This window comes from Malaya genurostris, chromosome 2, assembly GCF_030247185.1.
Source record: "Malaya genurostris strain Urasoe2022 chromosome 2, Malgen_1.1, whole genome shotgun sequence".
NCBI lineage: Eukaryota > Metazoa > Arthropoda > Insecta > Diptera > Culicidae > Malaya > Malaya genurostris.
Window position 1 is genome coordinate 177,745,121 of NC_080571.1, and position 27,997 is coordinate 177,773,117.

The following is a 27,997-nucleotide window of genomic DNA, read 5'->3' on the forward strand; positions in this document are numbered from 1 at the left end:
AGTTTGGGCGTGCATCCGCTACATGGAATGCAACATGCTTACCAGCGTGGAAAGTCTACTACAACCCTGTTACATGATGTTGTGTACAACATTGAAAAAGCTTTCTCACTAAAGCAATCTTGCTTGGGAGTTTTCCTAGATATTGAAGGTGCCTTTGATAACGTGTCTTTCAATTTAATTCTGGAAGCAGCCCGTGGTCATGGCATACCTTCAAGTATCACAAATTGGATCACGCAATGCTTAGAAATCGACTTCTTTGTTCATCGCTTCGGCAAGCAGAGATTAAAAAGCTGAGTGTCTGTGGGTGTCCTCAAGGTGGTGTACTATCCCCACTTTTATGGAACCTAGTCGCTGATGGTTTGTTAAGGAAACTTAATAACCTTGGATTTCCGACTTATGGTTTTGCCGACGATTATCATATATTGATGACCGGTATAAGCATTAACACTCTCTTTGATTTAATGCAACAAGCCCTGCGATTTGTTGAACAATGGTGTTTTCAGGTTGGATTATCTGTAAATCCGGGCAAAACATCAATGGTGCTTTTCACTCATCGTAGGATTATCACAGGAGCTCGTCCGTTACAGTTCTTCGGTTCAGAGATTACTGTGGTCGATCAAGTTAAATACGTCGGGGTTATTCTTGACTCAAAACTGAATTGGTCTGTTCACATTGATTTCAGGATTAAAAGAGCTTGCATGGCTTTCGGCCAATGCAGACGAGCTTTTGGAAAATCATGGGGACTCAAACCCAGATATATTCATTGGATCTACACAACTATTGTTAGACCAACTTTAGCATATGGATGTCTTGTATGGTGGCAGAAAGGAGAAGTCGCGACAGTTCATCAAAGCTAAATCATCTCCAAAGGATGGTCCCAATGGCGATGACAGGAGCATTCACGACAACTCCTACTGCTGCTCTAGAGGCGCTACTGTGCATTAAACCACTACATGTGTTCCTAGAACAAGAAGCATTATCTTGTGCATACCGTCTTAAAGTTACAGGGCTTTGGAACAGTAACCCATTAGATTATGCTACCAGCCACACTCGCTTGTGGTCTCAAATGGTTACGTGGGATGAGTATTTACTCGCTCCTAGTGACCTAACTCTCACATACAGTTTTCCTTTCAAAACATTCAATGTGAGCTACCTCTTCGTGAGGAATGGTTGTCTGGTTGTCTGGAACGACAACTTGATGAACACATAGTTTGTTATACGGACGGTTCTCTGTTGAACGGTTGTGCTGGTACTGGTGTCTACTGTCGTGAAATGAGGCTAGAACAGTCTCATTCACTTGGTAGATACTGTACTGTGTTCCAAGCAGAAATCTACGCGATTCTGTGTGGAGTACAATCGGCACTTCAGCAGAGGATCTGTGGTAAACGAATTTATTTTTGTTCCGACAGTCAGGCAGCCTTAGAAGCACTCAGTTTGAATGACTCACGGTCGAATCTAGTGATCGCATGTCGAACTCAAATTGAAAACCTCGGCGTTTCAAATGCTGTATACTGTACTGTATACTATACTTCTGCTCGTACATACTGCGAATCGTTCTGCATTCTTCCGGGAGTGCAGAATGGTGTCGCTTTTGTAAGATCTCTAAATCCTCTCGGGGGTTGAAGGTTTTATAAACAGCAGACTGTTCGGGGCCTCGTAGAGGTTCAGAATTTACTTCTGCTTCCACTAAATGTGATCCTCAGCAGATTGTTCAGCATCCCTTAGGGGTGCAGAATTTACTTCTGCTTTTATGTGTTTTTGTGTCGTCAATTTTCCCATCCTCCTAGTCCAACCCTTACCATTTCCTTTCAATCCTTCCCTCTTATATATCGGGAAAATGACGCTAAAAACAAATTGATGGCAAGGCACAAATCTCCAAATATCAAGGGGAACGTGCCATTGGAGTCAATTTGTTCTGATTCCTAATTAAAGGCGATTTGCAAAAACTCACAAGATATCGATCGAAATCTTACGTAATAGGGGACTTAAATGAAAAGCGTGTCCAATGGAATTGTAGGCAAAATAGTGGTAAAATACTTCATAATCAACTCTCAGCTGGTTACTTCACAGTTCTTCATCCCAGTAATCCGACTTGCTTCTCTTCCGTGAAAAATTTCTGTACAATTGATCTGGGTCTAACATATCAAAGTAACATTTGTAGTGAACACATGCTGACTTTGACTCATATCATCTTCCTGTAACATTCAGACTTTTCAAAGAAGCTATAATTAATCCAATTAGTTCTATAATCAACTATCATAGAGCTGATGAAAATCGTGTAACAAAATTTACAAAATAACTGAAACTTGGATTTCACTGACAATCTTAAAAATTTCGGTAAATATACCTAAACTCTAAACATAATTATATTTTTGTATTGGAGAAAAGATCTAAACAATTTTTATGCACAACTCAAACGCAATTGATAACTACTAAAATTCTGATTTTGTTTTAGGTTCATCGTAGAATCTCAAAAAGTAGGTAGGAGATCGGAAATTTTTAAATTTTCAAAATTTCCGAGTTATATTGCATTACACAGTGGTTCGGATCCACAATTTAGGGGGACAAAAACATTTGTGGCTTAACCTTATACTTTAGAGCTATGATGTCTTCAAAACAAATGATCAGTGAAATATAAGCCATATTTCGATGTCCATGGTATTAGGGTGGCTCTTATTATTAAGGTGATCTAAAACTTATTTTTCGAATGTGTTGAGATAGAGGACTGCATCCTTCAGCAAAATTGTAGACAAACTTATATCGAGCAGCTTTGCTGAAGACATCATAGTGGTATATGCAACAGTTTCAGTGTTACAGCTAGTTTTAAAGAGCAACTTAGGGTGTTCTTGAAAAATCAAATTTTTTGCTCTAGCATTTTTTCTTCTCACTTCTCGTAGTAGATATCTCTGAACATCTTTTAAAGTTTGTTAAAACCAATTTTTTATTGGCAGGCGCATTCAGGTAGCGTGTTTTGAACCGATGTTATGAGCAAACCTAGTTCAAAACAGGTTATTTTTAAACTGCTTTATCTACCATTGAGGCAAATGAAAAAAAATCCGTTTCTTGCATTTGACAGAAAATAATTTCGAGCATGTTTATAAAAGAGGCGGAAGAGATATATTTCAAAATTTTCAAATTGTGTTTAAACATTGTATTTTTTCACTTAAAAATACTCTATCATGTTAGGCATTTATTAGCTACATTTGAAAATAAGGTATTTTTGTCTTCTAGAGTGTTAATACTAATTCAGGTGCATATTCGGGAAGATGAAGTTCACGCACGTTGGTTGTTACTCTATTTGATAATGCTATTATAGAGATTATCTGACTTTAAAAGCACTCGTTTGAATACCTCCCAGATTCACTAGACTATTGAATTTCCCTATACGTGTCTATTGATTAATTTCGACTTTCTTGCGCTTCCTCACCGAACGTCGAGATCATGAGTAAATTTCAGATTTCGGTGAATTTAAAAAAAAACATTTTTTTATCACACTAGATCTTAACATTTCAGCCAATTTTAGGATATACCAAAATAGGATATAGACAAAAATACCAAATGTCAGAGACATAACTGGATGTCGTGAATACGAAAACAACTTACATGTTCCTTAATACTTCCGAATATCAATTAGTTGATACAGATTACTGTGAATTTCACACAGCGGAAAGCGCAAAAATCAAATCTAACAATTCTAGATTTGCACTAAACTGAGGATATTTCCCTTCGATTTGCGAGCAAGATATATTAATAGTTCTTCAGAAAACTTTTGGAGCCATTAGAACGGCTGATTTGGTGTAATGCTCTCCACCGTTGCTTTTTCATCCATGCAAATGACTGGCAGCTGTGACGTAATCGCTCTTGTCGGAAGCGAAACTAGCTTTACAAAGGGCACAAAATACATCTGCTCGCATTGGCGATAGAATCCAAACTGATTCAATTTTTGTTAGGAGCTTTCTTTTTACGTGATTTCGTTTGTAGCTTTTTCATTAATTGGCGGTCCTAACGGCTATAAAAATAGCCGCATACAGAATTTTAATGTCGATTATTTCATTTTGAATTTGCATAATTTATTGAAAGAAACTATCAATATGCTGTAGGGATTTGTTTCTAGCATTCAAAAGGACCAAATTGAGGAACTCACTACGATATTCACCATTTTTCGGAACATTTTTCTCGAACGATTTGTTGTACAGCAGCAGATATTTTGTTCTCTTCCTCAGAACGCGTTCTGATTGGCTGGTGTTGACATGGTAAATGATAGGTTTTTCAATAGTGTACTATTGAAATACTTCAATGCTTTTGCTATACACGTTTAAGTTGAAAAATTTCGATTTAGTAGTTAGATTATATAAATCCTTCCACAGATCACTGAGCTATGAGCTTTCAACATACGAGAAAGGCAAACGCGCCTTATGAATTATCTATCCTCTTTGATATTCGTTTATACCAAACATTTCAGAAAAGTTTAATTTTGAACTATTTGAGATAATGTCATACAACTGAAAATTTTATCATAAAATTGTGATCATATTTCCGATGGCATGTAGCAAAAATTATGTTGATTCGTTTGATACAACAAGAGATATTCACGATCAAAAACTTATCACTCTCTCAGAGGGTAAATTTTGAAAAGGCACCCCATAGTAAAGTAAGTCGTATTCACGACAAACAAATTGTGTGGTGATTTCTCAAAATGGAAAATTATCAAACTTTCACTATTATCTTCACGTTTCGTCTAAGACTCGTTAGTGCATAGCAGTTTATGTTAAGCTGTTATGCCTCCTGCAGTCCAACATAAACCATCGAGGTTAAAACGAAACGTGAACATAACGAAATTGGTTATATGCCCTAGCACAAACAAGGTTATTTGTAAATAACTTCCAATGGCGGGCGGCACCACTCACCCACCTACCGCTTTACGAAATTAAAGATGATTCCAAAATATTGGCACCCTCCTGTATAATTATAATGGTAGTAGTAATGATAAAAACTCAATCACAAAAAAAGTGTTTTTGCTTGAAAAGTATTACCCTATATAGTATGATTTTCATGTACAAAAGAAACAGGGTTTCATTCAGTATAAAGCATTCAAACGGAGAGGTTCTTTTTCGATACGAAAACAACTGTTAACTGCAGGTAGATTGCTTGGTTAGTGCTAATCGCAAAGGCTGTTGCAAAGCCAATATTCGAGGCGATTCCAGTGTCATAAGTACTTGGAATAGTGGAATAGTTTCTTGCATTTGACAGAAAATAATTTCGAGCATGTTTATAAAAGAGGCGGAAGAGATATATTTCAAAATTTTCAAATTGTGTTTAAACATTGTATTTTTTCACTTAAAAATACTCTATCATGTTAGGCATTTATTAGCTACATATGAAAATAAGGTATTTTTGTCTTCTAGAGTGTTAATACTAATTCAGGTGCATATTCGGGAAGATGAAGTTCACGCACGTTGGTTGTTACTCTATTTGATAATGCTATTATAGAGATTATCTGACTTTAAAAGCACTCGTTTGAATACCTCCCAGATTCACTAGACTATTGAATTTCCCTATACGTGTCTATTGATTAATTTCGACTTTCTTGCGCTTCCTCACCGAACGTCGAGATCATGAGTAAATTTCAGATTTCGGTGAATTTAAAAAAAAAACATTTTTTTATCACACTAGATCTTAACATTTCAGCCAATTTTAGGATATACCAAAATAGGATATAGACAAAAATACCAAATGTCAGAGACATAACTGGATGTCGTGAATACGAAAACAACTTACATGTTCCTTAACACTTCCGAATATCAATTAGTTGATACAGATTACTGTGAATTTCACACAGCGGAAAGCGCAAAAATCAAATCTATTTGAGGTTAAAACGAAACGTGAACATAACGAAATTGGTAATATGCCCTAGCACAAACAAGGTTATTTGTAAATAACTTCCAATGGCGGCCGGCACCACTCACCCACCTACCGCTTTACGAAATTAAAGATGATTCCAAAATATTGGCACCCTCCTGTATAATTATAATGGTAGTAGTAATGATAAAAACTCAATCACAAAAAAAGTGTTTTTGCTTGAAAAGTATTACCCTATATAGTATGATTTTCATGTACAAAAGAAACAGGGTTTCATTCAGTATAAAGCATTCAAACGGAGAGGTTCTTTTTCGATACGAAAACAACTGTTAACTGCAGGTAGATTGCTTGGTTAGTGCTAATCGCAAAGGCTGTTGCAAAGCCAATATTCGAGGCGATTCCAGTGTCATAAGTACTTGGAATAGTGGAACTCACTTCACTGGCGTAATCGATCTGAGAACTTTTTTATTCTGTAGATTTCATTAGTTCATGCACTAGCTTTCATGTTTTTTAAAAATCAAACAAAATTGTTTGAAGAATACCATTTTTTCAGAATAAGAGAGATATGAGAAAGGCATCATTATACCATTAGGTGGATAAAAACAGATTTTACTTAATTTCGTGAGATTTTGTTGCTAAATTCCTGAATTGGTAAACAAGTATATGATAGATTTTCGAGTGGAATTCACTAATAGAAAATTCAAATAATTTTTCAATTCTGTACATTCCGAAAGTTTATGAAATTTAAATTTAAATATCTTACCGATAATAATTGTTGTCGTTTATGATAGCGAAAAATTGTGGATATATGAAACAGATGAAATCAACACGGATTGCAATATATTCACATTGATTTACAGAAACGTTAACTTAACTTAAAACTAGAATAGTATCATTAGAATATGTGATCTTAGCTTCTAGAATCCAGCGTTCAGCTGGCGATCGGCAGTGGTCGATGTATTCAATATTGCACGAGTCTTCCAGATGGCGTTGGTAAATATTAAGCGCTGGCCGCATCCTTCGGTCTGTGTGGGTCCGCGGGAAATACCCCCAGGCTACGAAAGCCCGGCGGGTGACCAGGCGGTGATGGTGATGTAACGGAAGAGAATGAAAAAGAAAGTAAATATTGTGGAAACGGAGTAAATATGGGATGTGGGAACAAAATGTCTGAAAACGAAAGAGATCTAATTAGTTGCCATCGAGATTATGAAGAGACAGGGGATGGGGAACGAAAAAGTTAGTGACAAAAAAAAATCTTGTTAGTTCCAATGAAGATGCTGGACAGGGACGGGGATCGAGAGCATCGAGCGGATGTTAGTGTCGAACCTGTAGGTGAAGAGTATACTTTCTGAGTGAGAAATAACACTTTACACTTGTATATCAATTTGTTTAAGGCACTAAACTAAGGTATATGAGAAGCATACATACACTATCCCGAGTCGCCAACACATCCCGAACCGGAACCTCAGGCGGTCTACTTCGGGCCCTAAGGGATTCCAGTAGCTTCGACCTGGCGTCACGATACTCTACGCACGACCACACGACATACTCGATGTCCTGATAACCGTCGCCACAGGTGCATAGACCGCTCTCCGCAAGCCCAACACGCCGGAGATGTGCGTTGAAAGTGTAGTGATTTGACATGAGCCGCGACATAACACGAATGAAATCGCGACTCACGTTCATCCCCCTGAACCAAGGTTTCGTCGATACCCTAGGGATAATGGAATGTAGTCATCGTCCCAGTTCGCCAATGCTCCATGAAGTTTGCCAACTTTCGAGAATTTTCTGACGAGAGATACTGAAAAATTCATTGAAGCAGATTGGTCTTTCATAAATATCACCATCTAATGCGCCCATCTTAGCCAATGAGTCTGCCTTTACGTTTCCCGGAATGGAACAATGCGAAGGGACCCAGACAAAAGATATTGAATAAGACCGTTCAGATAAAGTTCGCAAGTGTTCTCGTATTTCCCCCAGAAAATATGGGGGATACTTTCCTGGCTTTTTGCCCGGAGAGCTTCTATTGAGCTTAGACTATCCGTGACAATGAGGTAATGGTCTTTGGGCAAGGTTTCAATGATCTCGAGGGTGTACTGAATAGCAGCTAATTCTGCGCCGTAACCTGAAGCCGGATCACTGAGTTTGTACGAAGCGGTGATGTTCTGATTGAAGATGCCGAAGCCTGTGGACCTGTTGATGTTTGATCCGTCAGTGTAAAACACCTTTTCACAGTTGACTATTCTAAATTTATTATGAAAGATATTAGGGGCCACTTGAGGGCGTATGTGATCCGGAATTCTACGAATCTCTTCTCTCATAGATGTGTCGAAAAACACAATAGAATCAGACGTATCCAAGAAATGAGCACGGTTGGAAACAAACGAAGAAGGATTAATATTCTGAGCCATGTAATCAAAATACAAGGACATAAGACGGGTCTGAGAATTGAGCTCGACAAGCCTTTCGAAGTTTTTAATCATCATCGGATTTAAGATATCGCATCGGATAAGCAATCGATATGAGAGATCCCAGAATCGATTTTTCAACGGTAAGACACCCGCGAGCACTTCGAGACTCATCGTATGAGTCGACTGCAGGCAACCCAAGGCAATACGCAAACAACGATACTGAATTCTTTCCAGTTTAATGAAATGGGTGTTCGCGGCGGATCGGAAGCAGAAGCATCCATATTCCATTACGGGCAATATCGTTGTTTGGTACAGCCTGATCAGGTCTCCTGGGTGGGCACCCCACCAAGTTCCGGTTATTGTACGAAGAAAGTTGATTCTCTGCTGGCATTTCTGTTTCAGATACCTAAAATGACATCCCCAGGTGCCTTTAGAGTCGAACCAAACCCCGAGATATTTGAATTTTAAGACCTGAGCTATGGTATCACACCTTAGTTGAAGCTGTAGTTGTGCTGGTTCTCGCTTCCTTGAAAATACAACCAGCTCAGTTTTCTCCGTAGAGAACTCGATTTGAACCCATTTGAAGAGCCCTTATCGACAAGTTGTCGGGGGTATCTTGCAATGGTCCTTGGAGATCGACAGCTTTGGGTCCTAAAATAGACACAACGCTGTCGTCGGCAAGTTGTCTTAGCGTGCAAGATGTGTTGATACATTCATCAATGTTATTAACGTAAAAATTGTATGAAAGGGGGCATAAGCATGAGTTCTGAGGAAGACTCATGTAACTGAATCGTATTGTCGACAAATCACCATGCGCGAAATACATGTATTTGTCGGATAATAGATTATACAAAAAGTTATTCAGAATTGGTGAAAGACCATGCTGATGCAGCTTCTCAGATAGGATGTTTGAGGAAACTGAGTCAAAAGCCCCCTAAATGTCTAAAAAAACTGATGCCATTTGTTCTTTACGAGTAAATGCCATTGGAATTTCTGTTGAGAGCAACGCAAGACAATCGTTCGTTTCTTTGCCCCTGCGGAAACCAAATTGTGTATCTGAAAGTAAGCCATTTGTCTCAACCCAATTTTCTAGACGAAACAGATTCATTTTTTCGAACAATTTCCGGATACAGGAAAGCATAGCACTCGGCCGATACGAATTGTGATCGAAGGCTGGTTTCCCTGGTTTTTGAATGGTGATAACTCTTCCTTGTCTCCAGTTATGTGGGACAATATTATCCTCAAAAAGCCAATTGAATAAATTCAATAAACGCCTTTTGGCAGAGTCAGGCAAATTTTTCAACAAGTTGAATTTGATTTTGTCTAACCCCGGAGCTTTATTGTTACACGATAAAAGCGCAAGTGAGAACTCTACCATCGAAAAAGGTGTTTCATTTCTGTTTGAAGAGGCGACGCGCATGATCGTCTGTTCCGGAACAGAGTCAGGACATACTGTTGTCGTGAATACGACTTACTTTACTATGGGGTGCCTTTTCAAAATTTACCCTCTGAGAGAATAATAAGTTTTTCATCGGGAATATCTCTTGTTGTATCTAACTAATCAACATAATTTTTGCTACATGCCATCGGAAATATGATCACAATTTAATGATAAAATTTTCAGTTGTGTGACATAATCTCAAATAGTTCAAAATTAAACTTTTCTGAAATGTTTGATATAAACGAGTATCAAAGAGGATAATTCATATGGCACGTTTGCCTTTCTCGTATTTTGAAAGCTCATAGCTCAGTGATCTGTGGAAGGATTTATATAATCTAACTACCAATAGAATCGAAATTTTTCAACTTAAACGTGTATAGCAAAAGCATTGAAGTATTTCAATAGTACACTATTGAAAAACCTATCTCATTTGACCCATGTTAACACCAGCCAATCAGAACGCGTTCTGAGGAAGAGAAGAAAATAGCTGCTGCTGTACAACAAATCGTTCAAGAAAAATGTTCCGAAAAATGGTGAATATCGTAGTGAGTTCCTCAATTTGGTCCTTCTGAATGCTAGAAACGAATCCCTACAGCATATTGATAGTTTCTTTCAATAAATTATGCTAATCCGAAATGAAATAATCGACATTAAAATTCTATATGCGGCTATTTTTCTAGCCGTTAGGACCGCCCATTAGTGAAAAAGCTACAAACGAAATCACATAAAAGGAAATCTCTTAGCAAAAATTGAATCAATCGTCATCTAACACTCGATGTGGATAGACGAATAACCTACTACGACTAATTTCGATTACGTTTTATTTTTTATTCGCAGTTGTCTACCTACCCAAGCTATGGGTAAAAACCGCCATAGATCCGAGAAGGGTCCAAAGGATGCTAAGCGTCTGAAGCCAAGTGATGTACAGGTAAACGACCGTTTGCTGAGTAAAAACCAATATGCTGATCTGCCAGTTGATGTCGAAGAGGAACTGCAGAAGAAGGAAAAATGCCGCCTTTCTACCTGAAGGGCTTCCCACCAACTCTACGCTCGGATTTCAACACACTGATCAGCAAAGGACTACAGGCAACAATCCGTTTATGTACTGAAGGCTACAAAATAACTGCTCCGGCTTTGAACCACTACAAAGGAGTGGAATGTTATCTGAAGCAGACAAAAGCGGAATACTTCACACATGATATTGCCGCCAACAAACCTATGAAGGTTGTACTTCGAGGACTACCCTATATGATGGAAGCCGAACTAAAGCAGGCACTGTCGGAGGCTGGACTAAAGCCTGTGATGGTGTTCAAAATGAAACGACATAATACGGACAAAAAGTTTAGAGATCAACTGTACCTGATTCATCTGGAGAAGGGCTCCATCACCATGAGTCAACTGAAAACGATTAAATCGTTATTTCACATAATCATCCAATGGCAAAAGTATAAACCGGTACATCGGGATGTCACACAGTGCACGAACTGTTTGAACTACGGCCATGGAGCGAGGAATTGCCACATGAAAAGTCGGCGCGGGAAATGTGCCGAACCACACAATACCAATGACATCGCTGTAAAATGTGTGAACTGTGATGGCGACCATCCATCTACAAGAAAATCGTGTCCCAAACGTGCTGAGTTCACAAAAATTCGACAACAGGCGTCCCGTAAACAATCAACGCGCAAGAATGTTCCACAGAAGGATGAAATTAATTTCCCACGGCTCCCAACAAAGAGGGATATTCCGAATTTGCCGCCACTTCCTCGCAGCAATACAAAGACTTCAGCCGCTGGATCTCAAAAAGAATCTTCCTCAAGAATCCCTCCTGGATGGGACAATAATCAACCACAAGCAAAGGATGACTCTAGTGATTAATTCTCTGCTGAACAACTGATCGTCATTTTTGAAACAATGACAACAAAACTACGAAACTGCAGAACGCGGTTAGATCAAATCAACGCCTTAGGCAAATTCATCATCGAATATGCAATATAATGAGTTGGTTATAATAAATCGGAATGCTTGCTCACTCAGGAGCAAAACTGCTGAATTGTCCGACTTTCTTCAAGAGAAGAATGCCGATATTGTTATTTCAACTGAAACTCATCTTAAACCTGAAATTTCTATTTTTATTTCCAATTACAGGATTCACAGGCTCGACAGGACAATTTCAAGAGGAGGGGGAGTTGCTATTGCCATTAAACGATCCATTCAGCATAGGCTTATGTCAGCCTTTAAATTACAACTAATAGAAGCCATCGGAATTGAGATTACAACGACGATGGGACCCATCATCATCATTTCAGCGTACTGCCCCAAACAAACCAATCTTCGAGATGGTACGTGTGCATCATTGAAGCGAGATCTGGCTATGCTCACTCGACGACAGAACAAATTCATCATTGCTGGGGACCTGAACGCACGGCATGAGCTGTGGGTAAATAGAAGACAGAGTCGAAACGGATTCGTACTTGCCGAAGATTACGAAGCTGGACAATACAACATCCTCGCTCCGGATCAACCAACGCGACTTTCCAGATCGGGAGTTCATTCCTTTTTGGATATATTCATCAGCAACATCGCCATAGACAGCTCTCCGGTTGTCTTCAACGAGCTCTTTTCCGACCACTTTCCAGTAATATTGACGTTGGGATCTTCACCAGAAACAGTGCCTATTCAACCTCGGAGGAACTGTTATCGCACCGATTGGGTCCAATTTCAACAAATCGCCGACCAACTTATTAATATCGATGTGCCACTTGATTCCCCGATGGAAATCGATGCGGCCCTATCTTCCTTCCAGCATTCAATCACAGTCGCTCGTGATAGGACGGTTCCAGTACAACATATACCGAGTTCCTCTCTGCAAATTGACAGTGTCACCAAGAAACTCATCCGACTTCGAAATGTCTCCCGGAGGCAGTATCAACGAACTGGCATCCTAGATAGGAAGACTTCTTATAACAACTTAACTAGGATAATCCAGGAAAGGATATCTGAGCTTCGCAACAGGAACTTCCAGCAAAAGCTTCGAGAAATTCTCCCACATCCAAACCCTATCTGATCCTTAACGAAGCTGCTTAAGAAAAAACCGAAGCCTATTCCTCCTCTGCTGCCACCCCAGAACGCAGCTGAAGGAATACCTTTAATCACCCCAGCAGAGAAGGCAAATGCGCTAGGCCAGCAGTTTGTGTGTTCTCACAATTTAGGACTTAGCATTGTTAGTCCCCATGAAAGAGCCGTTGCTGATAGCGTAGCTGAGGTTGACCAATCAGACAGCTTGGTTCCGGAGGAAAGTAGAGTCACTGCGAATGAGCTGATTGCTATTGTGAAAAAATCCAAAACTATGAAGGCCCCCGGTTTCGACAACACATTCAACATTGAGCTGAAACATTTGAGTATTCGCTCATTTGTCTTCTTAGCTAAAATTTTTAACAGGTGCTGGGAGCTTGGTTACTTCCCTTCAAAGTGGAAGTTAGCTAAAGTTATCCCAGTTTTGAAACCGGGGAAAGATCCTTCCCTTTCCAAGAGCTATCGGCCCATCAGCTTACTCTCTGCCCTATCCAAGCTGTTTGAAATACAAAGGCGAATTCTTGCTTTCGCAGATGAACAGGATATATTTCTGGAAGAACAGTTTGGGTTCCGGAAAGGAAGATCCACCATCCACCAACTCACAAGGGTTAACAACGTCATCCAGCAAAACAAATCAGTGTCCAAAACGACTGACATGGCAATATTGGATATTGAAAAGGCATTCGATAATGTGTGGCACGATGGACTGGTGTTCAAACTGCATCGGTATAATTTTCCCATGTATCTTATTAAAATTATCAAAAATTATCTTGCAGATAGAGCATTCCAGGTTTCTCTGAATAATACACTTTCAGAAAGATTTAGTATTCCTGCTGGTGTACCCCAAGGAAGTATTCTAGGTCCCATCCTATACAACATTTTTACATCAGACATCCCACCTCTTCCGGGTGGTGGTATTCTGTCACAATTTGCTGATGATACTGCCATTCTTTACAAAGGTCGTGTCATTAATGCTCTGAAGAATAAACTACAGACAGGTCTAGACGGTCTAACTGAATATTTTACAAGCTGGAAAATTATGATCAATGCAGCAAAAACTCAGGTCATCTTGTTTCCACATTCAAGATCTCCAAAACTTGTTCCATCAGACGAATGCAGAATACGATTAGGTGATGAGGTCATTCAATGGTCCGATGAAGTTATCTATCTAGGACTCACCTTTGACAGACATCTGATATTCAGGTCACATGTTGACAAAATCGTTCAAAAATGCAGCATACTCATTAGGTCTCTGTATCCGCTGATTTGTAGAACATCTAAACTTTGCCTGAAGAATCAGATGGCTGTCTATAAACAAATCATCTACCCCGCAATTGAATTCGCAGTCCCTGTTTTGCGGGGTTGTGCACGAACACACAAACTTAGGCTTCAACGCATTCAAAGTAAGATCTTAAAGATGATTCTAAATCTACCCCCTTGGACAAGGACTAGTGAAGTACATGAGATGGCCTCCTTGGATATAATAGAACAAAAATTCGAACAATACTGCACGAAATTTGAAGAGAGGTGCTTAATCTCTGAAATACAAATAATTCAAAATTTGTACGTATTAGGTTAGGGATAGTTATAAGTAGGTAGATATTTTATAAATAATTAAAATAAATATTATGATTAAACATTAGTATGTAAAACAAGAGTAACTAAAACACCTAATATTAATAACGAATCGTATGAACAACAAAGATGAAAGGCCAAAGGGTCAAAACACTTGTACTGTAAAATGTTAATGTAATACACAAAAATAAGATTAATAAACAGATATTTATGCAAAAAAAAAAAAAATTATGCAAAAATTGAATCAGTTTGGATTCCATCGCCACTGCGAGCAGATGTGTTTTGTGTCGTCTGCACAGCTAGTTTCGTTTTCGACAAGAGCGATTACGTCACAGCTGCCAGTCATTAGCAATGGGAAAAAACAACGGTGGAGAGCATTACACAATATCAGCCGTTCTAATGGCTCTGAAATTTTGTCGTGAATACGACTTACTTTACTATGGGGTGCCTTTTCAAAATTTACCCTCTGAGAGAGTGATAAGTTTTTGATCGTGAATATCTATTGTTGTATCTAATGAATCAACATAATTCTTGCGACATGCCATCGGAAATATGAGCACAATTTTATGATAAAATTTTCAGTTTTGTGACATAGTCTCAAATAATTCAAAATTAAACTTTTCTGAAATGTTTGGTATAAACGAGTATCAAAGAGGATAATTCATAAGGCGCGTTTGCCTTTCTCGTATTTTTAAAGCTCATAGCTCAGTGATCTGTGAAAGGATTTATATAATCTAACTACCAATAGAATCGAAATTTTTCAATTTAAACGTGTATAGTAAAAGCATTGAAGTATTTCAATAGTACACTATTGAAAAACCTGTCTCATTTGATCCATGTCAACACCAGCCAATCAGAACGCGTTCTAAGGAAGAGAACAAAATATCTGCTGCTGTACAACAAATCGTCCGGGAAAAATGTTCCGAAAAGTGGTGAATATCGCAGTGAGTTCCTCAATTTGGTCCTTGTGAATGCTAGAAACGAATCCCTACAACAAATTGATAGTTTCTTTCAATAAATTATGCAAATCCGAAATGAAATAATCGACATTAAAATTCTGTATTCGGCTATTTTTATAGCCGTTAGGACCGCCCATTAGTGAAAAAGCTACAAACGAAATCAGGTAGAAACAAGCCTCTCAACAAAACTTGAATCAGTTTGGCTTGTATCGCCACTGCGAGCAGATGTGTTTTTTGTCGTCTGCACAGCTAGTTTCGCTTTCGACAAGAGCGATTACGTCACAGCTGCCAGTCATTAGCATTGGGAAAAAAACAACGGTGGAGAGTGTGTGGTTCTAGACCAGAACTTAGTTGCTACGTTTCACCTCATTCCGTGACCATTAGCTACCAGCACATCTCCATCACAGCAAACGTATGCGACGTTTGACATCTTCAACATTATCATTATTGGACACAGTAGAGAAAGAACGTTTTCGTGTTGGACTGGCCTTATTGGAGATTACAGGAACTCTGAAATCACACAGAGAGCATTGCACAATATAAGCCATTCTAATGGCTCTGAAAGTTTTCTAAAGAACTATTAGGATTTGTTATTCGCAAATCGAAAGGAAATATCCTCAGTTTAGTGCAAATCTAGAACAGTTTGGTTAGATTTGTGCACTTTTCCCTGTGTGAAATTCACAGTAATCGAGATCAAGTGAAGCCTTCTTTGTTTTTGCGAAAAATGTTCCAGAGTTAAATGTCGTAGATAATTACGCAATTTGACCTTTCTGAATGCTAGAAACGAGTCCCTTCAGCATATTGATAGTTTGTTTCAATAAATTATGCAAATCCGAAATGAAATAATCAACATTAAAATTCTGAATGCGGTTATTTTTATAGCCGTTAGGACCGCCCATTAGTGAAAAAGCTACAAACGAAATCAGATAGAAACAAGCCTCTCAACAAAAAGTGAAGCCTTCTTTGTTTTTGCGAAAAATGTGCAAAGGGGAATGCTTGCATAATTCATACAATTGATCAACTAATTGATATTCGGAAGTGTTAAGGAACATGTCAGTTGTTTTCGTATTCACGACATCCAGTTATGTCTCTGACATTACCCACCCGCCTTTTTCTAAAGAACTATTAGGATTTGTTTTTCGCAAATCGCAGGTAATTATTCTCAGTTTAGTGCACATCAAGAACAATTTGGTTAGATTTGTGCACTTTTCGCTGTGTGAAATTCACAGTAATCGAGATCAAGTGAAGCCTTTTTTTTGCGAAAAATGTTCCAGAGTTTAATATCGTAGAGAATTACGCAATTTGACCCTTCTGAATGCTGGAAATGAATCCCTACAGCATATTGATAGTTATTTTCAAAAAACTATGCAAATCCGAAATGAAATTATCGACATAAAAATTCTGTATGCGGCTATTTTTATAACCGTTAGGACCGCCCATTAGTGAAAAAGCTACAAACGAAATCACATAAAAGGAAATCTCTTAACAAAAATTGAATCAGTTTAAATTCTATCGCCACTGCGAGCAGATGTGTTTTGTGTCGTCTGCACAGCTAGTTTCGCTTTCGACAAGAGCAATTACGTCACAGCTGCCAGTCAATAGCATTGGGAAAAAACAACGGTGGAGCATTACACAATATCAGCCGTTCTAATGGCTCTAAAATTATTCTAAAGAACTAATAGGATTTGTTTTTCGCATATCGCAGGTAATTATCCTCAGTTTAGTGCAAATCAAGAACAATTTGGTTAGATTTTTGCACTTTTCGCTGTGTAAAATTCACAGTAATCGAGATCAAGTGAAACCTTTTGTGTTTTTGCGAAAAATGTTCCATGTTTGTAGAGAGCTGCACAATTTGACCCTTCTGAATGCTAGAAACGAATTCCCACAGCATATTGATAGTTTCTTTCAATAAATTATGCAAATCCGAAATGAAATAATGGACATAAAAATTCTGTATGCGGCTATTTTTATAGCCGTTAGGACCGCCCATTAGTGAAAAAGCTACAAACCAAATCACGTAAAAGAAAGCTCCTAACAAAAATCTAATCAGTTTGGATTCTATCGCCACTGCGAGCAGATGTATTTTGAGCCGTTTGCAAAGCTAGTTTCGCTTCCCACAAGAGCGATTACGTCACAGCTGCCAGTCATTCCGATGGATGAAAAAGCAACGTTGGAAAGCACTATAAAAAATCAGCCGTTCTAATGGCTCTAGAAGTTTTCTGAAGAACTATTAGGATGTGTTGTTCGCAAATCGAAAGAAAATATCCTCAGTTTAGTGCAAATGTAGAACAGTTTGGTTAGATTTTTGCACTTTTCGCTGTGTGAAATTCACAGTAATCGAGATCAAGTGAAACCTTCTTTGTTTTTGCGAAAAATGTGGAAAAGGGGAATGCTTGCATAATTCATACAGTTGATCAACTAATTGATATTAGGACGTGTTAAGGAACATGTCATTTGTTTTCGTATTCACGACATCCAGTTATGTCTCTGACATTACCCACCCGCCTTTTTTAGCGAAATCGAATATCCAGCGGTTAGAATATTCCTCGCGTTCGCTCGTGTTGTTTTTGTTGCGCATTCGTCGGGCTGTGTTTTAAAGAGTGCTCATTGATGTTTCTCTCGACAATCCGTCTACGAATCGACGCCAATAACCGCTTTTCTTCGCTTTAATCAAGCTGTTCCTTTTTAGCGTCTAATGTCGCGTAGTTTTTAAAATAATCAGGTGTTCCGTTTTTCCTAAACTCGATAAATTATGAAGCTCTCTCCGCGTTTAATTCTGAGCACTCTTTGTCCCACCACGGGTTGGCAGGACGGATGTTAGTTTTCGCGCCGGGTACTCGTTTCGTCTGAGCTTCAGTCTCGGTGTCGAGACCAGAGAAAAACGTGTACTCTTCCTCCGGAGGAAGTTCTTGTGTTGTTTCTTGTTTCTCAGATATCGAATTTCCAATCAATATTTCGTGTGAGGTCATACGAAACATTGATTGTCTCCGATGGTCTTAATCCGTAGGCGATTGAAATCACGATAGGTAGATGATCGCTACCGTGGGGATCAGGGATCACCCTCCACGTGCAGTCCAACCGTAGCGATGTCAAGAAAAGGGATAAGTCTAACGCACTTGGTCTTGCTGGTGGTGCAGGAATTCATGTCATTTCTACCGTATTCAAGATTGTCATATTGAAGTTGTGGCAAATATCATGGATCATAGTTGATCTGTTATCATCGTGAAGACAGCCCCATCCCGTACCGTGAGAGTTAAAGTCTCCTAAAACCAACGTCGGTGCAGGAAGGAGCTCAACGATATCACTGAGCCGCCGATGCCCAACCGAGGCTATTAGGGAAATGTAGATTGAAGCAATGCAAAGGTCCTTGCCTTTGATTGTAACATGACATGCGACAACTTCAATACCTGGTATCGAGGGGTGGTTAATACAATAAAAAATAGCACTTTTTGATCCCCAAAAATACTCCTCCATAGGGATCATCTCGATCCAGACGAATAATGTTAAAATCGTGGAAGTTTAAAGGTATTTCAGAAGTTAGCCAAGTTTCGCACAACGCAAATGCGTCAAATTTCAGATTATTTACTAGAAATTTGAAAGGATCTATTTTTAAGATGATACTTCTACAATTCCACTGTATAACAGTAATTGTATCCGTGACCTCGGTGGGTGATTTAGCCATCGAAGGATACGATCGCTGAAAGAAGGGGCCATTTTGCAGTCAACTGCTTCAAGAATGTTTCAACTGTAGGAATAAAAGCGTTATCAGGCTATTAGGCTATTAACTGTAGGAATAAAAGCCGTTATCATGCTATTAAGAGGTTCAAACATATTGAAAGTAGACATGATCCAGTCCACAATATCAGAGAATTTAACAAACCCAGTATTTGATAAATTTTCTAACTGATCTTTAGGGACTTTCGGGTGTTTTGAAGTCCCAAGAAGTGATGGAAATTCTTGCTCGGAATTTAATTTTCCAAGTCCTGGAGCTTTTTTCTCTGGTTTTTTGCCATCACTACCAGTTGTTGTAATTTTTCGAGACCCGTCAGAGGACACCTTCGAACCCTTACTAGGAAGCTTTTGAGAATATTTATTTCTTCTCTTACTGTATGATGTGCTAAGAGGGACAGCCGAAGATGTACCTTCGAGGGGGTCATCATATTCTCTCTCGTCAGTTGCCAAACAAGCGTATAGGTTTACTGGAGGCGTAGCACTTTTCAACATTTCAGCAAAAGAACGCTTTGAATGTTACTTAAGTGAACGCCTCATCTTATCCTGGCGCAATTTGTACGCGGTACAATCAGAGAGGTCAGTCCCTTCTTACAGTAGAGACACTTTTCATTGTCTCCACTGGAGGAGTTATCCGCATGACTCCCTCCACACTTTTTACACCGAGATTTATTGCAACAATGGGATGCTGTATGCCCCAATTGTTTGCAATTGGTGCAGTTCATGACCCGCGGCACAAAAAGGCGAACAGGTAAACGAACTCGGTCCAGGAGGACGTAATTAGGCAAAGCCGAGCTAACGAAAGTCACCCGATACGAGTCTGATGGGAAATAGGACTTAGACCCATCCTCAGCGGTCGATACTGAACGCAATTGCTTGCAGTCCAGTAACTTAACGTTCTTGAGTAGGGGGGTTTTAAAACATCCCGCCCCATGCTTAAGAACGTCCTCGCAAGTCAGACTCGGTGATCACGCCGTCTATCTCGACTTCGCGAGCTGGTACGTATACACGATACTCCCGCGTGAAATGCTCACTTTGAACGATCTCATTAGCCTGTTTTGCACTGGCTAACAAGACCCTAAGCTTGTCCGGGCGTACATTTTCAATTTTTTGTACTGTAGAATATCGCGAGGTCAGGTCCTTTGATAGTCTAAGGAGGTTAAATTTTTTTCCATTGGCTTTGGTCCAGATGTAAACCGCAAATGGTCCAGCCGGGAGTACAAGCCCATCGGTATAGCTTCCAATGCGAGATTTATTGCCATCAGAAGCATCCATTTGATCATCTGAATGAAGGTCAGGCAATTCAGTGCCCTTCGTCATGGCACGGAAATGTGTCCGCGCGGGTAAATATTGGGGGCAATAAAAAATTCAGCGGTACTGAACAACAGGGAAAAGGAAAAAAATACTTAGCTGTAGCTCTCAAAGGGTGAACGGCCGACAAGGCCCGGTCCTAGGCAACCAGTGAATATTCCTGTTCAAAACCTCTTTGAGGAAAAAGCACTTTTTTTTCGGTCTCTCACTACACTGTCCAATGAAACGTTTCTCTTTTTATCACTATATATAATTATCACTGTTTCTAATGTATATGTAAACGATATATGCGAAGCGCTAACGGTACCACACACAGTGCTGCTTTACACAAGCTCACAATCGACCTTGAGGACGGAATAATTCGAACTATCACTCGACCGCACTGATGCAGACAATAGAATACGGAATGACCTTGGAAAGGAATAAACAATTCACCGCACTATTGGAGAAACACGAATTTGCGTCCGATCAGCTCGATAGCCAATTTTAGTAGTTTTTTTTTTTTTTTTTAATAACTATTTATTGGAATATGAGTTAAAATTAAATTATTAAGATTTAAATTGGGTGTTCAGCCACAAGTGGTGACTTTTCAGCCCTGTTATATATATGATTTGATTATTACCATGAAGACATCATTTGCTTCCGCAATTCTGAGATTTTTGTGTAGGAAAAATTCTAAACCTACTTGTATTGTGTAATGGGGAAAAGGAACTTATATAATAACTTACTAACTAATACAGAGAGCGAATCGATTCAATTGAAGATTGCATCGATTTTTGTCGGAATTTGCTTATAATATTATGTGACATTACATCTAATTGTTCTATATTTGTGAGTCTGTGTAACTCATTTGTACTAAACCAGGGAGGACGCTTCAGAATCATTTTCAGAATTTTATTCTGAATCCTTTGAAGCGTTTTCTTCCTGGTGGAACAACAGCTTGACCAAATTGGTACCGCATAAAGCATGGCTGGTCTGAAAATTTGTTTATAAATTAACAATTTGTTTTTTAGACAGAGCTTAGAATTTCTGTTTATAAGAGGATATAAACATTTAATATATTTATTACACTTTGCCTGGATTCCTTCAATGTGATCCTTGAAAGTGAGTTTTTTGTCATACGTTAAACCTAAGTATTTAGCTTGATCAGACCATGTCAATTCCAAGCCATTCAATTTGAGAATGTGATTATTGTTTGGTTTAAGAAAAGAAGCTCTTGGCTTGTGAGGAAAGATAATTAATTGCGTTTTTGCTGCATTTGGTTTAATTTTCAATTTTAGTAGTTATCAATTGCGTTTGGGTTGTGTATAAAAATTGTTTAGATCTTTTGTTAAATACAAAAATATAATTATTTTTAGAGTTTAGGTATATTTCCCAAAATTTTTAAGATTGTCAGTGAAATCCAAGTTTCAGTTGTTTTGTAAATTATGTTCATAATAAATTTTCAACTGAAATAATAAAAGAATATATGTCATAAAATTAAAAATTTTGATTAGGTATTGTTTGGCAAAATTTACCCAATAGAAATTCTCCGGTTTTTTTTTTAAATTTCTTTATATTCTTTGAGGATATATAATTTTGTTCATCAAAACATTGTTTCTGGTCATAAATAAAATATTTTGGAACAAAATTTATTTTTATTTTTGAGTTATATAAATGCACACATGAAAAATTATGAAAAATGCACACATATATATATATATATATATATATATATATATATATATATATATATATATATATATATATATATATATATAGATAGATATATATATAAATAAATATATATATATATATATATATATATATATATATATATATATATATATATATATATATATATATATATATATATATATATATATATATATATATATAAATAGTTTTTTTTTGATTTTTTTTTGATAGTGCAAGAATGGCAGTTGGGCGAAAATTGTAACTGGTATCACTAGCAATCGACTGATGTGTAAAAATATATATCTCATCGCTTTGAATTTCGAGATATTTACGATCATTGTAAAAAGTCTCACCTTTCAGAGGTCATCTATCTAGAGTTTTCATTATAACTTTGGGTAGACAATCAGGAATCAGAACAAATTGGCTCAAATGGCACGTTCCCCTTGATATTTGGAGATTTGTGCCTTATTTGTGGTAGACAACCCTATTTTTCGTTTTGTTTTTAGTGCATTTTAATTATGGAAGTTATACCTTTTCAATGATGAACATATTTCGAAAATCGGTTGACTTACAAGAAAATTATGACTCGGTAAATTTGAAGTGTTCAATACTTTCTATGCGACGTTTATGCCAAAGAAAAGAAAAAAAGGTAAGCAGATAGGGCATATTGGGCTCGTCCATAAACCAGTATAATCTATAGAGTAAACAGTACTCAGGTCGGTTAGGCGATCTCTTAGGAAACGAAAAGAGGTACTTCCGAAACCGGAATTTGGGAACCGGTATTATCGAAGTTGTTTCGAGCAAAGTGACTGAGACTTTGATTCTATGGCTACAATCTTCGGTCGTTTAACAAAAACCCAAGAACCGACCGCTTCTATGGATTCTCCGTAAACTGCTAGCGTGATGTTCTCTGCGATCCCGACTATCTGGACGCCCATGGGGAGCCTCAACCTCAGTACGTCATCGTACATTATATTTCACAGGAGCGGGCCCAGGATGGATCCCTGGGGTACTCCGACCGTAATAGATGTGCTGCGTAAACCTTCTTCGGTCTTGTAAAGTAATACCCGGTTCTGAAAGTAGCTTTACAGAATTTTGTACAGCTTTTCTGTTACTCCCAGTCGAAGGAGGGAGTCAGCGATATCCGCCTAACAAGCACTATTGAGCGCGTTTTAAACGTCAAGCGTTACTACCGCGCAGCAACGAATTCCAAGGTGGCTACTACCGGTTTTATGACATCCACCGTAGACCTGCCTTTGCGGAACCTGTATTGTTCGTTAGACATTCCATCCGCCTCCTCTATGAACGAGGCTAGCCTGTTCAGGATGATTCTCTCCAGGAGCTTTACTGTGGAATCGATCAGGCAGATTGGTCTATATGCCGACGAGTCCCTAGGAGGTTTCCCAGGTTTCAGTAACATTACCAATCTCTGCCTTTTCCAATTGTCCGGGAACGTGCCCTCGTCCAGACATCTTTGCATGACCTCCCTGAACTTGTCCGGTTTTGAGATTATAGCAACCTTTAGAACCGCGTTCGGGATACCATCTGGCCCGGAGGCTTTCATAGTGTCGAGCGAACTAGCCGCTGACAACAACTTTTCGTTCGTCACTCTGCCAACTTCGTTTGTTGGTAGCGGTGCTGGCGGCCACGAGGATGTGTCGTGGTGAGGGAAGAGGACTCGTATGATCTTCAGCTTTGCAGGACTACGTTCAGGAGGTGCTAGTGCCCCTCTCGTTTTGGCCATTCCCATCCTGTAGGCATCACCACATTGATAATTGGAATAATTGAATGCTGTGGCGGACGAGTGAAGCGAAGCCTGTTCGATTCTTCTAGTCAATTAAGCTTAATTATTTCAATTGCAAAACAGTTTCTTCATTCATTTTCGCGGTTTTCATTACATAGTTACTCTTGCGTATAATTTTTTCCAACTGTTTTTTTTTGTTAGGTACTGATCAAACTTACGAGGAAATTTAAAAAATTTTCGATGAGACGCAGCAGGGGGACGTTGGACGGCCGGATTGGATACCGCATCGATATTTAGCCGTTCCATCTGTTCCAACGATCGCTTGGAGTAGCAGGCCGACACCAAATCCGGTCAGAAAACCGCGTCCTTGCCTTAATGGTGTTTCATTAATGCGAATTCTGGTAAGCATTCTGACTATAAACTTCCCCGTTCACCGAGAGTTCGGAGCGAAATAAGACCGGCGTTGGCCCCCCCTACTCACTGATTGTCTGCCACAGCCGCACCTTATGGGGAACATGGTGTGTGACATAAAATTTCCCTCGGAGCACATTTCTTTCGTGGGGAAAATAAAACACAAAGTATTCTGCCAGTCGTTGCCATCCAGGATGAAAATCGCCAGGAAATTGAGTTGCTATCTTGTTCAGCCGCTGCCACTGCGTTATTGCCTTCAGCTTTTGTACCAGTGGACGCGACTTCCGCTTCCTGACATGTATGTTAATTTAAATTTACGTTTTGGCTTAGACTCATCAGTGCGTAGCAGTTTATGTTGAACTGTACAAATTTTGGTGAGTTTAAGGTAATACGTGCGTAGTAGTTTACGTTGAACTGCCACATCCGACCTGACGGTTCGACATAAACCCTTAGGTAGGCGTGTTGACGCTATTTGCAAAAAACTTTATATTAAACCTAAACGTAATATAAAAACTGACGTCTCGGCAGCAGGCATGTCCAAACACTGCACTGCACTGCGTGCTTCATATAACCACCGCCACCGCGTGTATTGAGAATGCCATTGCGTGCAAGTGCACAAAGAGAAACACGAAACGCAATATCCGAAGCCACGGTGCTCGTGGCGCTGTTTTATTTTCGGCACTGGTGTTTCAAGCTTCGGCATACACCGAAACTGCAGGCATGTCCAAACACTGCACTGCAGCGCGTGCTTCACATAATCACCGCGTGTATTGAGAATGCCATTGCGTACCAGTGCACAAAGAGAACACGAAACGCAATATGCGAAGCCACGGTGCTCGTGGTGGTATTTTATTTTCGGCACGGGTGTTTCAAGCTTCGACATACACCGAAACCGAGTGTTTCCAGTTTCGTTAAACATCGGAGCCAGTGTCTTGACTTCGTTGGTTATATTTTTATTCAATTGAATTCAATCAAACGCGTATTGATGTAAAAAGAATTCATCATTCAAACGCATTTTTCGTCATACCACCACAGGCGGCTATAGTGCAAGCAACTTATAAGGCAAAATCAGAAACACTCGGTTTCTGTGTTTTCCGAAGTCAGGGACACTCGACTTCAGTGTTGCCCCAAAATTCAAACACCATTTCTTGGAAATTACACGACCGTCGCTACGGCTGTTTGTTTTTTAACACGGGCACGAAGCGTAGCATTCAATACTCCTGGTGGTGTGCTCATGAGTGAAGGTGAGTACCGTGCAGAACGGATCCGTGTTTTTGCCACGCCTGCGTCTCGGACAAAAACGAGTTTTGGTTTGCTAGCCGCACAGATTGTGGTAAGTTTTAGTCCGAGATGTCATTTTTGATATTACACTTTGGTGCAGTATCAAAAAAAATGTTTTGCAAATAACATTAACTTTAAATTCAACATAAAGCAGTTTATGTTGAATCGTCAGGTCGGAGATAGCAGTTCAACATAAACTGCTACGCACTTATGACCCTAAACTTACCACAATCTGTACAGCTACCAAGCTGAAACTTGTTTTCATCCGATACGTCAGTTTTGATATTACATTTAGATGTTATATAGAAAAAGTGCTTTGCAAATAGCATTAACTTCAAGTCTGCCTAACGGTTTATGTTGAACCGTCAGGTCGAAGGTAACAGTTCAACAGTTGATTCTAAGACGAAACATAAATTTAAGTAAAAATGGTTATGTGCTAGGTGCATACATTAAATATATAAACCTTTTGCCCCTTAAACTTATCATATATGTTCATGTTTGACACTTTACCCTCGGTCTCTCTCTTCAGTGTTCTTTGGAGCTTCTTGTCGCTAAGGGTCTTCTGTCTGGCTTACTGTCGAGGCTCGCATGTTGTGATATGGCTAGAGGTTGTAGATGCCGGAACGAGCGGGTTCGGCATCGACAAAGTGCCGCACGATGTTCACGCACAATTCTAAATGGAGTTGCTTCACTTATGTTTGCAACACGGGTGGAGTTTGTTTTAAATGATTGGTCATTCCGAATGATGTGTCGCTTACTCCTTCAAAACCATCGTCTCCGTTAGGGAAAGCCAGTAAGTCAGTATAGCATGACACACTTTAGCTGGGAAAATATGACACCACTCGCTAATAGTACATATTTCAGTCCTATATATTTGAATATATGTGGCCAACAGAGGTCCAGAAATATACTGATAGATGCGTACCAATATTTCAAAACAGCAGATGAAAGAAGTGATAGAACCAAATTGACTAAGCTGTAAGTGTTTAAAACGTTATCACATTTCTTTCGCATTTTTCGTTGAATTACAACCAATTTGCACACCTATACATAAAGCAAAATATGTGTTCTATATCAAAACAAAAAATGGAATGAGTGCATAGCTGATTTCTTATGATTACCTAATTCATAAGTACCTGATTATTCTTTTGAATCTGAAAAGAGAAGAAGAAGAAGAAAATCATGTGTAAAAATTTGAGAGATATATTACTTGACTGATTAACAGAAAACGCATTAGCAAAAATTCCCTATTATATGGAGTATTTGGGAAGTGGAGATATTTTAGCGGATGGTATTAAAATGAGATTTGATTTATTTAAATACAACGGTGTAAATATGGCGGCTTCGTGCTTTCGACGAATAGGTTAGAATGTGAAGGAAATGCTGTATAAAATGTATGTTGTTCCAAAGTCTATCTGAACGAGACGAAAATATTTCAAAGGTATCAATTTCCGTCTTCGTATTAGGCTTCAATTATCTACACTAATTCTTTACCTTCTCAAACTGACTCCTACTGCTCGCCTGTGAGCGCTAGCTTATTTTCAGTAGGTAGTAAACCATAAGTGGTCAACAGTTGAGCAATAAGTCTCATATAGTGGGTGGAAGCGTTTTATTACAGGTAATCTGAATTCCTTCTGTGTGATCTTTGCAAGCAAAATTTTGATGTGGAACACATCTTTGTTGTCTAACATATAAAGGGGTGCCAATAAGAAATTCAAGGGTAAATACAAGTAGACATGTGATCAGCTTTTAAACACTTAGATCTCAGTCAGTTTAGTTCTAATCAGTAAAATTATTTCACCAGTTGTTTGGAAATTTTTCTACGTATTGATTTGAATTTCAATTAAAAGTGATGTGATGTGAAGTGAAGCCACCATCAGTTCAAGGACTTGCCAGTGGATGCGGGTAGACTTACAGTAGCCCCGATATGACTCATTCATTCACCTTCTTACTATAGCTGTTACCGAAAAGCGAACAAAAAGGGTTGGGCGGATATGTAAGTAGAGTTACTTACTCGTATTCCGCGGGAATAAAAGATGCTCTTCCAACCATAATATCCAGTGCATGGATGAAGCATATCGCTATACATGCTTGAACCCGCCTGATGGTTTGTTTGAAAAGGGCGCGTCAGACTCATTTCAAACCTTCAGAAGGAAACACGTTTCCTTCAAGTGACTTGGGCTGGCTATCCACAATCCCTCGTCCAGTCATCAATTCGTCCGATGCCCTGATGCTCCCTCCCCTTTACGCCCCCATGCAAAATGTTTTATATTGAAAAATACAATGAAACATAGTGTAATGAAATTAATATAACATGAAAAGATATAATAGATTACAAAATAATACAATATAACATAATATAATATAATATATCATAAAACAATATATAAAATAACATTTAGTGTAGAGTGTCAGTTATGCTCTTTTATCTTCGCAATACTGCAGGAAATAGAATATTTCTCTTCTAATAACAATAATAATATCCACATCTATAAAAATAATATATGTTATTATTATTGATGAC

General features: G+C 38.8%; 1 protein-coding gene across 3 annotated transcripts in view; it reads right to left on the minus strand.

The window, feature by feature from the left end:
* LOC131427598 (potassium/sodium hyperpolarization-activated cyclic nucleotide-gated channel 2) overlaps nt 1-27,997 on the minus strand; it is a 1,904,453-nt gene that overhangs the window by 1,052,720 nt on the left and 823,736 nt on the right. For all 3 annotated transcript variants that reach the window (XM_058590944.1, XM_058590943.1, XM_058590945.1), the window contains one exon: nt 26,610-26,627. In XM_058590944.1, the coding sequence (XP_058446927.1) occupies nt 26,610-26,627 (18 nt within the window). The remainder of the gene's footprint in view (nt 1-26,609; nt 26,628-27,997) is intronic.